Source organism: Vidua macroura, chromosome 1 (genome assembly GCF_024509145.1).
Source record: "Vidua macroura isolate BioBank_ID:100142 chromosome 1, ASM2450914v1, whole genome shotgun sequence".
In the NCBI taxonomy this organism is placed as follows: domain Eukaryota; kingdom Metazoa; phylum Chordata; class Aves; order Passeriformes; family Viduidae; genus Vidua; species Vidua macroura.
Window position 1 is genome coordinate 55,050,923 of NC_071571.1, and position 15,417 is coordinate 55,066,339.

Consider the following 15,417-nt stretch of genomic DNA (forward strand, 5'->3'; position numbering starts at 1 on the left):
TCAATAACTGTTCATATGTACTGCAGAAAATGCGGTGTACTTCTTAGCACTTTTAATAGTTTCTCAAGCAATTCTAAAAATTCCCTAAAAATTCTTTTTATGCCATATTCTTTTCTTCCAGTTCTTCAACTTCCTCAGCAAAAACTCCATATCTTTGGAAGGGTTCAATTCTGGGTTGTTTTTAAATGAAACTCCTATGCCTACCAGGTGAATTAGATAGGAGAGGAAGTTAAGCCTCCCTTAATCTCTCAGAATTCATATAATTCAAAACCATCCCATTCTAAAATAGTTTTCAAGAAATTCCCAGATCTCTTCCCTTGTCTTGTGTTTTCACACACTCTTGAAATGTTATATTTCCTTGCTGTATGTTTTGACATTTTTGTACAGATGTGAACAGGAAGACATTGAGTTAAAGCACAACTCCACGTTAAAGCAGTTAATACGAGAGTTCAATACTCAGCTGGCTCAAAAAGAGAGAGAATTGGAAACAACAGTAAAAGAGACAATCAGTAAGTGCAATATTAATATAACTGTAATTAGTAAAATAGTCAGAGAACTGAATCTTCAGTTATTGTTTTTTTGGGGGAGCAGTTTTACCTGTTACTGTGATAAACACATGTGTTTTATGAATGTCTAGAGAACTTAGGGGAAGAACTTGTCTTGCTCAGGAAATAACTTAAATATTAATTGTAGTAAAATTAGGAAAATGCATATGTAGCTGTTCTGCAGGAAGGATCTTTGATCTAGCACTCTTTACATATGCCATGGCAAGAGTTGCCCATGACAGCCATAGATACCTATCTTTCTTTCAAAGGAAAGAAAATGAGAGTAAAATTTTGAAGGTGAAAGTGCATTGGTAAGTTTCCATTGCAATGCTACTTTGTCTCCAGTAGTAAAAACTTTAACATTCCATTGTTGAATATATGGCACCTGGAGAGAAACTTAGATCCATCTGAGAATCAGAATTGCGTTTTCTTAGCTGCATCTTGCAGACTTCATTCACTAACCACTAACAGGTACCAACCGGATATGATGTCTAATTATAACACAATGTGATTATAACTAGAGTACAACATACTTCGTCTTCTCAGTCTTTTGCCACCATAGTGTAACTTGGAGATGAGAAAAGTGAGCAAAAGGTATGGTTTTATTCCAGTTACTAGAAGTACACCTACAGGTGAGGAGTTTCTGAAGATTGCAAAAGTTTCAGTCACATCTCTATAGACAGAGTAGGAGATAGAATTAGTTAATAAATATTGGTTGTCATCTTCTAGAAACTAGTTCCAGCACCAGGTAGAAAAAATTGCTCCAGGTACCAAACTGCAGGCAACAAATTTTGTACATATTAGGATCAAGGGACATAATAGTAACTGATAGTGTGGAAAAATGAATTTTCCTGGCAGTTTTTCCTTGTAGTTACTTTAAAGCATTTTTTAAATTTAGTAAATGCTACACTTACTTTTCCAGAGAATATTCTGAATCATTATAATTTCTACTCCTGAGATTTTTGAATAGAACAAAATTTCCATCAGCAGTTCTGGACTTGTTATCAGTTATGACATAATTTTTCAAAAGCCAAAAAACAAATCCATGTTTTTTTAATACTGCCTAACTTTTTCTTTTGTAGGTAAAGCCCAGGAGGTAGAAAATGAATTGATAGAAAATCATCACATAGAGATAACACAGTTGCATAAAAAAATTGTTGAAAAAGATGATGATCTAAAAAGAACTGTGAAAAAATATGAAGAAATCCTTGAGGTACCTTTTTGAAAAGTGATATGACTACATACATTTCAAAATTACTCTTTTTTGATTGCATATCTAGGTAGAAAAATGGTAATTCTTTCTAGTAAAGGTCTTACTGCTTGAATTACATTTGGTATGTCTGGTGACCTAGCTTGCAATTAAAATATTTGTTTCTGTAGCTTATGGGCATGAAAGGACATCAGAAATTAAGCCCTAACTTTGATCATTCAATAAAAGTTAGATGGCTAAGTCGTTACATCCTTGAGCAGTTTGTGTTCCAGACTGGAATGAAAAAACTGAGCAACATTTAAGCTTTTACTAGAATTGTGGTGGTGGTGGTGGTGTATTGTTTTTATAAATAGAGTGTTTTGGGGCAGTCTCATTCTCTATTTCCTTCCTCTGATGCCCTGCTGAGATTGGTGCCATAGCCCTTAAAGTAAGGTTCTGTTCCATGCAGGGTGCAATGTGTTTGCATAGTTTTTATTCTAGTAAAGATTTTTTTTTTTTGCTTGTAATGAACAGTTCGTCTGCATGATATTTGCAGATAGACATACTTTTTCTCTAGTAGTATTTCAACCAGAAGTTACCAGCTAATTTCAGTGTAAGTATACATCACCAAACATACCTCCTGTTTTTGCCAAGTAAATTTTCCCAGTCCTGCCTGTACATGTTGAAAACATTAAATGGTTTCAGCACTAGACTGTACATCATATTGGAATGCAGGCTTTAAATTTGTTAATCTTAGTCCTCTTTGCAGAAATAGTGTAATAAAAGAGACTATTCCATGAATAGAGGCAGTAGTAAAAGATGTAAGTCGACTGTTTGTGATAAGTTACCAGTCCAAAGATCTATGCACTTAATATTACTGACTGCTTCATACTCAAAATTTCAAACATGTAAGCAGGCTGGTATGTTTCACTCTGATTTTTGAACTTCTAGCAGGATGAATAGCATTAGCAGGGTTTTACATTTAGAGTCCCCTTCTTTTGTTTCCTAATTTAGAAAAATTGTTTGATATTAAAAACACAAGGTTGTTTTTTGGGGAGGTTGTGGGGGGCTTTTTGGTTGTTTTTTTTTTGTTTTGTTTTTGTGGGTTTTTTGTTTTTTAGGGTTTTTTTGTGTGTGTATGTGGTTTGTTTGTTTGTTTGGTGGTGGTTTTTGTTTTGTTTTGTAGGGATTTTTTTCATAATATAGGTCTAAATTATGCATTTCTGGAGGATTTAAATTTTTCTTACCTCAGTGTGCAGTGTGTTGCCATTCAGGTTCTTACTTTATAGGCCCAGATAGGTATGTGATTTCAAGTCAGGCAGGTGTAATTCCTCTGTGTTTTCTGCTCCTTTCATCTTTAATGTCAGAAACGAGTATGATGTAGTCATTGTACGATCTTGAATGTTTAGGCTAATTTGACTTATATGCAATTGCAGGACATGAACACTGTCTTTTTTTGCATCTCATTGATGATGGCAATGACAGTTACCTGGAACTGAAATAAACTGTAGTTTGATGTTTTAAATTACAAAATACATGGGTATTCTGTGTATCTGTCTTTCATAGGTATATGTGTGAGTTTTTTATTTCTGTAATTTTAGGGAATTAAAAAAAAAATTTTGAGGTTTTTTTTTCCTGAAAGAAGTATTGCAAGCATCTCAAAAGTTGAGAAATATTTATGTTAAATTGGATGTATATCATGTTCATTGACATCTCTGATAGATATAGGAACATATACATCACCAGATTTAGCCTAAAGTTACCAGTTATCACCTCACTTATACTTGACTTGGCTTATGGTGCATTTGAGAAATTTCATATTGTGCAGAGAACTTCGTCTCAAATGGTAAGAAGATGAAGCAAAATTAAAGCCAGTTGCAAGAATGAATCTTGCTCATATAACTTTGTTGCTTTGTTGCATTTTAAACATGGTTTATGCTAAAAATTGTCTAACTTGGTTTATTTATCCTCGAAGACAAGCAAGAATCATTGCATCTGTTAAACTTAACATGATTTGCTTGTGAAGTGCTCCACTTTTACTTTATGTATTGTTTTCTTTTATGAAAACTTATATCACGTAAGATTTCATGAAAGTCTCCCTAATTAAAGGATTTTTAGATCGGTATAGCCTCTAATTAGGGAGCTAAGTATTTTTTCTTCAACTAAATTATATCATTAGAGAAAAATTGAATGCTGTTTTCCAGCTAGTTTATTTTAAGCCTAACTATGAACGAAAAATAAAATACCTAACTTCAGTTATGTATCTTTTCATTTGTTGTAATACCTTCCATGTGAGTATAGGATAGGCTTTCTGATTAAGATTTGGGAAAATATAACTTTTTTGAGGTCTTAGTCTATAACTGTAATTAAATCCAAATAGCATGTAGTTTATTTTCATAGTATGCCAGATGCTATATAGAACAATAAGTCCTTACTGTTAATGAAGATCAGTAGCATTTTGGAACCGCACTTGATTGCTAATAATTTTAAATTCAAAAGAATAATCTCTCATCCGGGGTTTATCCAAATATTTGCTCACAGGTATGTCCCTTTTACAAAAGTGTCATTCATCATTTTGATTTTAATTTCTTTTCAGACTTTCAACTACCTTTTATAACTAAGAATGAAGTGCATTCAGTTGTGATTAATTAAATGAAACAGTTGTGTACAAATTGTAAAATTTTAGATTCTTGGTGGACAAAAAAATTTAAAAAATCTGCAAAAGCCAAAACAACAACCATCACTATCCCTTAATATGCCAGGTATTGAGAATTTTTTAACTGGGAAGTATAACCATTTATAAAAAAAGAAAAAAGTTTTTTAGATATGATTAATTGTTGATGCATTTCTGAGGGCATAGAAAAAATCATGGGAGTGAATAGAAGCTAACATTGTTTGGAGGTCATGATGTTTGAGCAAGGTTTTCCTTGAGCCTGGATATTTTTTATACTTTGAGGCTGTAAAAATTGCTCAGATAGTGCATCGTATTGCTCAAATACTGCATCATACCCATTATTTATGGGTAGATTTGCCTAATTTCTTTTTGATGATGCATTCCGGACTGAGGGGCTGCATGGGAAGGTGTTTTATTCTTAACTCATGTGCAAGGAACAGCTTAAAAATTGGTCTTAGAGGGAAGTAATTATTTTATTAGTAATGGCATACTGTGAGTCGTTTAAGCCTACATTAGCTTTCAAGTCCTACACTTACTTTTCCAGAGAATATTCTAAATCATTGTAATTTGTACTCCTGAGATTTTTGAATAGAGCATATTTTCCATCAGCAGTTCTGGACTTGTTATCAGTTAATTAATTGTACTAATTTGACTTGAAGTACTACTGTGTTAGTAGAGCCATCACTTGACTGACTGCTGTGTACGGTTAGCATGAGTGAAACTAGAGTTTTAGTTTTGTTCAGCAACAGAGACATGCACTAGGAATTGGAGTGCTGTTTTATAAGGTCCCTAACGTATTCTCTCATAAAAAGGCCAGAGGGGACACAATTTTTAAAAATACTTGTTTTTGCAAAGTGCCATATAGATGGATTAACTTCCTAGGATTTAGGTCATTGTACTTTCTCCTATGCAGGAAGAGTTAATTTCCTCCCTACCATTCTTGTTACTGCTTCTTTCCTCTACACTGAATACTGCCTTCCAAACCCTTGACAACAGGAAATTGTTGGTCATTGTTTTGGAAAATGTGCTTAAAACTGCTTTCATAGCATCTTTGTGAGAGTGGCTGAGGAAAGGATTTAGGTCCTTGTCACTTCCATAATATAGGAATTAATTCTGTGTTGTCATTTACCCCTTCCATGAAGGTCGTGACCATCATGCACTTACTGGATTATACTCGAATGCTGTTTTAGTGCCCAAGAGAAATAGACCTTTTTTGGAATTAAAAAAAATGTAACTGTAATCCTAGCTATGTAATCTTTATTGTTGGAGGCTACAAAATCTTGTTAAGCACCAATTCTTTTTCTTGGTCTATTCTGTAGGAGTCTGGTGTAACTAGCTTTTATACAAACATCAAGCATATCTTTTCTGTGTATAGTATAACGTGTATGGATTGCTTTATGTCCACCATATTTAAAGTTTTGAGTAGTTAAACGATTAATTGTATAAGTAACCTTTTGCCTGTATTTTGAAGTCCCGTGAAGAAGAGATGACAGCAAAAGTTCATGAGTTGCAGGCACAGCTGGAAGACTTGCAGAAGGAATACAAACAAAGGATTGCGGAAGAAGAACATTGCAACACTGAAAAAGTGAGCTGGCAGCGACATTTGTTTTTATATCTCTAAGTGTGAAATTCTTGGTCCATGGGAAATTCTGTAGTTTATTCGTAATTGGACTTTATGTATCTGGCCTTCACTTTCACATACAAAATGAATCTCTTTAGAATCTGCAGAATTTTAACTGGTATGTTGAAAAGTTCAGTTCTGTTGTTATTATTAAGGTGGGTTTTTTTTTTTTTTTGTCCTCTACATGTGTTTATGGAAGCCCTTTAGAAGGAAAGAAAATCCCATTAAGTCATTTTTAGAGTGATTTTTTAAAAATTTGCATTTCAGAGGTGTCTGAAATAGTGCCTTGAATATATCAATTATGGACAGAGAGGCCTTCATTGAAAGAAGACTGCCTTCATTCTTTTGGCTTTCTGAGATTACATTTTAATTTGAGGAATTCTTTGGTGAAAATACTACTAACTGTTATTGTACTGAGGAGAGAAAAACTGTACGAGTTGTTGAGTCATTGATGAGAATTCATACTGACCTTACTTTTAATTTTTTCATTTTAACAACAGGTAGCCCTGGGGAGAGTAAATTTATGTATTTGATATTAGAAACCAAAAGTACAAATTATCTCACTGTCCTAGTATTTGTTACTTTGGCCTTGCACTTGCGTACAAAACCATGTATATACTTTCCCGTGGTATGAGTTGTTTTCATAACAGGAAAAGCAGAAATCTAAGACTGCCTTGTATTCTTAATTAACCCTTGTTCACCTACTGATAGTGTTACATAATCTTATTAATCTAGAGGAAGATTCTTAAAGAGACTCCTAACTTCTAAAACATGATTATAAAAAGTCTGAAGAGTACTTTTTCTTTAGGACTTCTTTGTTAACTGTTTCACTCCTAGTTTGTTATAGCAGTCTGCTATTAATCTAGGCAGTCATTAAGTATTGTATTATACATGCATCTTCTGTATTACTAATATGACAGTTATATCAAATTTATATACCAGCAATGGTATTTCATGTATTCATGCATTCAGCTCAGAAGCAATGCATCCCAACAAGGAGTAAATCAAACAAAAATTCCAGGAGGCGTCCATGGATGAATAAGGACCTGCTGGGCAAACTCAGAGTAAAAAAAAAAAGAAGCTTTTAGGAAGTGGAAACAAGGACAGGTGGCCTGAGAGTAATATGGGGAAATTGTACAAGAAGTTAGGGACGAAGTTAGGGAAACCAAAGCCCAGTTAGAATTGTTGTAGCCAGGGAAATTAAGGCAAACAGGAAGGGCTTCTATACATATGTTGCAAACAAAAGGAAGACTAGGGATAATGCAGGCCCTCTTTGGAAGAAAATGGGAAACCTGACTACCCTGGACAAAGAGGAAGATGGGGTTCTCAACAACTTCTGTGCCTCTGTCTTCAATGGCAAGTGCTTCAGCCACACCACCCAAGTCAAGAAAGGCAGATGCAGGGACTGGGAGGATGAAGACCCAGAGCCCACTTGTCATGGTTTGACACTGACCAAATGCAAGGCAGCCATTAAAGCCACTCACTCACCCTCCCCTGCCACAGCTGGGCAGAGCAGAAAATATTTTTAGTGAAGGCTTCATGAGTTGAGGTGAGGACCAGGGGAAAATACTCCAAGGGCAAAACAGGCTCAACTTAGAGTTACAAAGTGAATTTATTACAAACAAAATCAGAAGAGGATAATGAGAAGTAAAATAAGCCCTTAAAAACATCTTCTCTTCCCCCAACCCCTCCCTCCTTCCCAATGACAGCACAGGAGACGGGATGAGGGTTTTGGTCAGTTGGTCACCTGAAGTTTTCTTCTGCTGCTCAGGGAGAGGAGTCCATCCCTGCTCTCTGTGGGGTCCCTTCCCATGGGAGACACTTCTCTGTGAACTTCTCCAACCTGGTTCCAATCTCATGAGCAGCAGTGCTCCCAAAACTGCTGCAATGTGAAACCTTCCCCTCTCTCCACAGCATCTCCCACTGGATCACAGCCTCCTCTAGGGCATCTACCCACTCCAGTGTGAGCACCCCCGCCGTGGGACGCGGGTGGATCTCTACCTCTCCCGTGGACCCCCATGGTCTGCAGGGGCACAGCTGCTTCACCATGGTCTTTACCACAGCCTGCAGAGGAATCTTGGCTCTGGTGCTTGGAGCACCTCCTGCCCCTCCTTCTTCACTGACCTTGGTGTGTCCCTGTTGTTTCCCTCACATGTTCTCACCTCCTCCTCTGGCTGGAATTCAAACTGCACTACCCCTTTATTTTGATTTTCTTCTTAAATATGTTATAGAGGCATTACCATTATCTCTAATTGGCCCAGCCATGGCACATCCATCTTTAGAGCCATCAGGGATTGGCTATGCTGGACATGGTGGAAACTTCTGACAGCTTCTCACAGAAGCCACCTCTGTGGTGCCACCACTACCAACAACCAGGCTGAGTAAAACCAACACATCACTGTAGGATAGGATCAGGTTCGAGGCCATCTAAGGAACCTGAATATGCACAAATCCATGGGACCCAAAGAGGTTCATTTTTGGGTCCTGAGGGAGCTGGAGATGAAGTTGCTGATCCACTATCCATCATTTTTGAAAAATTGTGTCAGTTGGACAAGTCCCTGATGACTGGAAAAAAGGAAATATAACCCCCATTTTTTAAAAAGGGGAAACTGGAATATCAGTGAAACTACAGACCAATCAGTCTCACCTCTGTGCTAGGCAAGATCATAGAGCAGATTCTACTGGAAACAATGTAAAGGCAAATAGGAAAAAAAGAAAAAAAGAGGCAACTGGTAACAGCCAAAATGGCTTTACAAGGGGGAGATTGTGCCTAACTTCTCTCTTCTGGAGAAGAGAAAGTTGCATGGAGACTTCATGGCAAACTTCCAGTATCTGAAGGGGGCCTACAGGGAAGCTGAAGAGGGACGTTTTATCAGGAACTGTAGTGAAAAGACAAGGAATAAAGGGTATAACTTGAAAGAGGGAATATTTATAGTAGATGTTAGGAAGGAATTTTTGAGTGTAGTGAGACTGAACAGGTTGCACAGGGATGTTATGGATGCCCCAACCCTGACAGTGTTCAATGTCAGCTTTATAAGGCCTCGAGCAACCTGGTCTACTGGGAGGTGTCCCTGCCCATGGCAGGGAGTGTTGAGACTAGATGATCTTTAAGGTCCATTCCAACTTGTTAGCATTCTGTGGTTCCTCAGTTGTTCCCAGAAATGTATAAGACAGATTGGCAATGAGCTGTAAAGTATTTGAATATTGCAAATATTAAATCTCTAAAAGTGAATATGTTTACAATAAACAGAATGAACATATAATTTTGCCTGTGTCTGGAATGTTGTCCACAGCTCTGCACTCCTTGGAGTTTCCATGGCAGACTTTGGAGAAACTCAAAGGACTTCTCCAGGGTATAAGTGGGTACAAACTAGTTCAGAGAACTCCATCACTGATAAACAGCTTAGTTTTAAAGGATAAAGGAGGTTTCATTTGTGTGGTAGCGCCAGTTCTTAGATACAGTTAAAGCATTCAGAATAAGAATGCAGGGTTGGGTTTTTTTTTCCTGAGTGTATATATGTGATTTCTCTAGAATACAAGCATCAAACTTTTTTGAGTAATTTTGAGAATTCCAACTAAATTCAAATTTAGCAAATCGTTCACAAGCTTTCTTTTGCATAGCTGATTCAACTAAATGTAAATGCCTTTTACTTGATATGATTCACAGTGGTGATTTCGTCTCAAAACAATGTAACTATTCTAATAGATTGTGCTGTGGAATTTGCACATAATTCCTGGTATATCTTCTGATCCAGTCAAAGGTCAAATATTTAGAGTAATGTAAGTGGGCTTTCAGTTCCTGTTTTATCAGTATTTCAGGATTTAATTCTTACTCTGACACAATCTGTTCTGGGGTCAAGAGGTAGTTTTCTTTTGTCCTACGTAGATATTGAGTTGGTTTTAATTTTTACTCCTGTCTCAGTTTGTCTGTTGCCTGTGCTTGGTATGTTTGTAGGAAAATAATTTTGCTTTAACCTGGTTCAATAGTACATATTTGCAATGGCTACAGTAGCATATATAGGCAGCATTACAGAGCTATATGAGAAAATTAGACAGGGCCTGTGGAACTTGTCAACATACCTGAACAAAACTGTATAAATCCACATCTGGATTTTACAGTGCATTCAAATGAATTATATTTGCCATGGTATTTTTTGTTTCACTTGATTTCTTTTCTATTTTGTTGCTTTGCAACATTTTTCTATTTTGTTTTTTTTTTTTTTTTACTCTTCAGCCCTAGTAGTCAAACAGTTTGAAGTCTTCTATTGACTGGATGCAACTTTTTGTGGGCAACATATTTTGTCTAAAATCAGAGCCTCCCAAATCACAGAAGTTTGTCTTATAAAACTTTCTGTGCTGCTTGTTGTCAGCCTAGACCAAACATTACATATAACACATTCACTTTGACATGAAGCGTACCCTCGATATTGGAGCAGTACTTGTCTGTGATAAAAAAAAATGACAAATGCTAACAACCTTAAGTGTTAATGTTTGGAGGTAAAAATATCAGAAAGTGTCCCTCCATACCAGAAAATAAATGTCTGATAGAGGTTTTCAGAAGCAAGAATTTGACTTAGAGGTTTGAGATCCTTAGAGGAATGATTTTCTCCTATTATCTGTTTGTGGGGTATAGGAGACCCCACAGATTTTATCAACCTGAGATGGGGAATAAATCTCCTTTTCGACACAATTGCAAAGAGGCTTGGGAAGAAAAAGTAGTATTGACCCTGAGATCAGTTGAGTTGGTTAAAGTATGATGCCAATGATGCCAGAGTCACAGGTTTAATCCCTTCATGGGCTATTAACTTTAAAAGTTGGACTCTGCTCCTTGTGGCTCCCTTCCAACTTACAAGATTCTGTGATTCTGTGAATACATACTAAGCCTACCTTAAAAAAAATGTCACACATAAATTATTTGATGTTGAAATGCTTATACAGCCTTGAGTTATACTCGTGACTACTGAAGCATTATTTTCCTTAGAGTTGAAACACTGAAAGGTAGAAATTTCAGCTTAGACTTTTTTCTGTACTTTGCAAGATGTAGAGCTCATGAAGCTCTTATCTGAAGCTGTTTTCAGGTACATGTTCACATTTCCAAATGTGACTTGAAGAATTAAGGAAAAACATAAAATATTCTGAATAGTATTAATTGTAGTTAGGGCAGCCTGTGATGTATTTCATATTCATTCAGTTATTGTTCATCTCCAATATGCATTTCATGAAGATTTGGAAACACTAGGTTCTTGAGGTTATATTTACGATGATTGTCTTACAGAATCAAATGAGACAAGTTAAATATCAGCTCTATGTACTGTCAATACAAATAAGTTAAACTGTTTTTGAGACTAGTTGTTACTATTGGGTAATTTCAATTTTTGTCATTCTCAATTAACACACAGTGTCAGAAGTTGATTATTGATATTTCTTTCTCCAGTGCTTGATATAATCAGTATTTTTCATACATTTTAATCTAAATTTTTATTGTTGTTATAGGTCACAATAACTGAACTAAAGGTAAGTCTTACATGTTCTTGATTTTCCTCTCTAATACTTTTGTTGCAGAGCAGTTTTAAAGCTGAAATACTGCTTATAAGTTTGTGTATGTTAAAAGGAGAAATAGGTTTATTACAAAGGTACCTATGATGTATTTTCAGCAATTTTCATATGTGACTGTCTTTTCAGGCACTACTTGCACAGAAGACAACACTAGTCAGTGATTCAAAACTGAAGGAGCAGGAATTGAAAGAGCAGGTAAGGGTGACGTTGAATGAGTAAGAAGTGTTCTTGTTTGATACTCATTGTTTTCAGTATTAAAACATTTGTTCTTTTCAAGTGATGATGTGTTACATCTCCATACAAGGTACTATTAATATAATAGACAAAAAAATAATTTTCACTCATAATTGCTCTCAGAAGATCTGTGTACTTTTCAAAGTATTCCTCTATCCCCTGAGAATAAAAACACCACATGCTTGTGATAATGGTTAGCAAAGCAATTGCACAGTGAAAAAGGGAACAGTGAACTTTATGAAATTCTGGAATTTTTTCAAAACGAAACCTTTTTGATGTTTAAGTAAATTAAGTAATTTTTGTTGTATGCTTTTTTATCTATAAAAAAGATATATTTATGCTTATGCATAAAAAATAGAAACATGAATATATAATACATGCATAACATCTGCTATATATATTTTTATGTGTATATACAGATGTACAACATTGGGACAACTTTTAATAACACAGTTTCTAATGTTTTCCTTCCTTAAAAGCAAATGTATTTTGCTTTTATAAGAGATTAGATGGAAACTGTTTCAGTTATGCTTATTTTAGCTGCTGTTAGTTTTAACACCATTTATCATATCAACTGTTCTCTGTTTAGATTCATGTACTGGAAGACCAGCTGAAACATGAGAAAAATTTGTATGTCACATCAGTTGGAACATCGTATAGAGGTAAGTACACAGTTTTCATCACAGATAAGCTTTTCATTTGTTAGAAAGATACAGCTTGATCTAGAAAATGAAACATCAGTCTTTTTAAAACACTTACATAATGCACTTATGACATCCTTGTTTTTTGTTGTCTATTATAATAGAGTTGGTGTGTGATTTCAGATTACCAAATCACACAGCGTTTTGTTTGATGTTTTCATTTTTATGTCAGCTAGTTAAAAGAGCTCAGAAGACTTTCAAAAAACATGTTGCACTTGCTTTTTGCAAATTTGTGCAAATGGTCAAATTATCTCAGGATGATCTACATCTCTCATCCCCTCAGAAGGTCCATGCCTCTTTCCCTCAAGGTGACTAAGCCAATGATGGGAGATGGTTGTGGGTGTTCGGTATTCAGTGCCTTCTGCTAGTGCAGGGCTGGGAAGAAATATAATCAAGGATTTCCTCAGCATGTACTGGTAGGGAGAGAAGCAGGAAACATACTTCAGCTGGAAGGGACCAACATCAGTTTCGTAATCCAGCCGTGTAAACACTTCAGTGCAGCGTTAGCTTTTCTTCTCCCCGGCTGCACGCAGCTCTTGGGAGCCTGGCTGTGGCGTAGCTTCCATGTGCTGCCGGGGTTTTCTGCCACGGGTTCCCAGACACGGCTCCGTGTCTCGGGTGCGTGGGCTGGCCAGCCGCTGTTACCGTGCACTAGGGATCCGGTAAAGAAGTAAGGAATTTGTCCATTTACTCCGTGCTTGGCAGGAACGGTTTATTGGTCATGTGGCGCGGTTAGATGAAAAGACACAACTGCTCCAGGCACTCGCATGGGAGAAAATGACGCCTGGGTGCCGGTGGGGTAGGATTTTATAGAGGGGTGGGGTGAGAGGATCCACGGCCTGCTGTCCAATAGGGGCAGCTGCCGTGGCGGTGACGCCAGCAACAGTGACCAACCAGAGAACCCCGCAGGGGCGGGCACCGAGCCTCAGGCTGAGTGGGATCGTGTGGATTGGGGTGGCAGGCACGGGGTTTCCCGGGGCTGGACGGGGGAGTGGTTACAGGAGCGGCAGAGGGGGAAAATCCAGGGGCAGGCAGCATGGGGCCAGAAACCGCCGGGTGGGGGGAAACGACATGGGGGAAGCACGGGGGTACACAGGATTTGGCTAGCTAACACAAATAAGAACCCCTAAAACCCAATCCCAGGATGCAACACTTCAGGGCTGATGGAAAGGTAAAGTATGTCATTAAGGGCACTGTCCAAATCCCTCTTCAACACTGACAAACAGGCATCAGCCAACTCTCCAAGAGGTCTGTTCCAGAGTTTGACACCATCTTGGTAAAGAAATGTTTCCTCACATCAAGTCTGAACTCCCCATGATAGATGAAGGTTTCAACCATTTTCCATGTGTCCTGGCACTGGGTATCAGGGAGAAGAGAGCAGTACCTGCCTATCAACGTCTCTTCAGGAAGCCGTAGAGAGCACTGAGGTCACCCCTTAGCCTCCATCTCTCCAAATTAGACAAACCCAGACTCCTCAGCTGCTTCTCAGAGGACATGCCTGTCAGCACCTTATCCAGTAGCAGAGGTATCCTCTGGGTGTATTCATGTACCTTCATATCCTTTTTAAATGTTGGGGCCCTGAACAGCGCACAGTATTCAAGGTGAGGCTGTGCCAGTGCTAAATAGGATGGGAAAATCACCTCTTTTGACCGACTGATGATGCTGTGTTTGATGCACTCCAGGCTTTTGGCTGTCAAGGGCACATACACCGGTGACTCCTGTTGCACCTCCTGCCAACCCCTTTCTGAAGGGCTACAGTTATTCTATCTAAGGTGCAGATTACAGTATTTGTTCTTGTTTGGTTTCGTGCCATTAGTGAAACTTGGATTCGGATGAGTGACTCTCAGTATAAATATTCTCTTCTTTTTGTTTACACAGATGGAAACCTTCACCATAATGAAGTTTCCCTGTTTGAGGAACCCACTGAGATTGAATACTTGAGGAAAGTGCTCTTTGAATATATGATGGGTCATGAGACAAAGGTATATAAATTTGTATATGCTGACAGGTGATCCAGGTTAAAGTTTAACACCCTTTCTGTATGATGTGAAGTACCATGTGTTTGTGATTTGTTATATGCTGTTTATTTCTGACACAGGATTCAATAGGCTTTCACATTTTTTTCCCAAAGAGACATGATTCATAACTTCAAAACTTCATCAGCCTACCAAGATGAGTGGTAGGTGGAGGGGATTTTCTCACCACTGTACCTAACAAGACAAAAACCTTTATGGGTAGATACAGTTTTATCAGCAAAAGTCTATTTGTCAGTCAAACTTGATGTAAAATGAAAGCTGGTATGCGGAATATTAGAAAAAGTGATCTTTTGATGTAATCTTGACACAAACATGTTAAATTACAGTTGGATTAAATAACAGTTTGTTAGTAGCTGTGTTACCAGCCGAAGATGTGAAATACCTCTTCAGTAGTTGCTTAAAGATGTTTCATAGTATTCTCGAATCTGTATACCTTAGATGTTTTTAATTCACTCTTAAAACTAGTGAAAAGCTGGACAGTAGGCTTCTTGATTTCATATCCTGGTTTCCTTTCAGTCATTAAATGTTTCTGGAGCACACTGAGCTTAGTGTCTGCTCTTTTCAGGATTATATCATATAATCATAGATCTATGGATATGTCTTGAGAACTGGTTTCATCCTGCTACATGAACTGGATAGCCATAAGCAGTGATGATGTGAATGATAGAATTTTTTAAAACAGTGTTAAGAATGCTTGTAAAGTATTACTGTGCTTTCCACCACTGCCCCCAACACAGTTCTTAAGTTAAAATATCTACATTGTAATTTATCTTCTCAATACAGATACTGCTTTCTGTCAACTTTTTTGTTCCTAGAAGAGGCATTTTTTAAATCTAATTCTGTCTTGTAAGGTCATTTTGG

At 37.3% G+C, this 15,417-nt stretch overlaps 1 protein-coding gene across 7 annotated transcripts in view; it reads left to right on the plus strand.

The window, feature by feature from the left end:
• Positions 1-15,417, plus strand: part of GOLGA4 (golgin A4) — a 72,450-nt gene that overhangs the window by 50,941 nt on the left and 6,092 nt on the right. For 6 of the 7 annotated variants that reach the window (XR_008440117.1, XR_008440118.1, XM_053995406.1 and 3 more), the window contains 7 exons: positions 388-509; positions 1,628-1,758; positions 5,880-5,993; positions 11,523-11,543; positions 11,712-11,780; positions 12,409-12,481; positions 14,399-14,502. Coding sequence is in view for 5 of the 7 variants with exons in the window: in XM_053995406.1 (XP_053851381.1) it covers positions 388-509; positions 1,628-1,758; positions 5,880-5,993; positions 11,523-11,543; positions 11,712-11,780; positions 12,409-12,481; positions 14,399-14,502 (634 nt within the window). In the remaining 2 variants the exon portion in view is untranslated. Of the gene's footprint in view, positions 1-387; positions 510-1,627; positions 1,759-5,879; positions 5,994-11,522; positions 11,544-11,711; positions 11,781-12,408; positions 12,482-14,202; positions 14,293-14,398; positions 14,503-15,417 lie in introns of those variants that run through there. The other variant, XM_053995448.1, reaches the window with a different exon arrangement.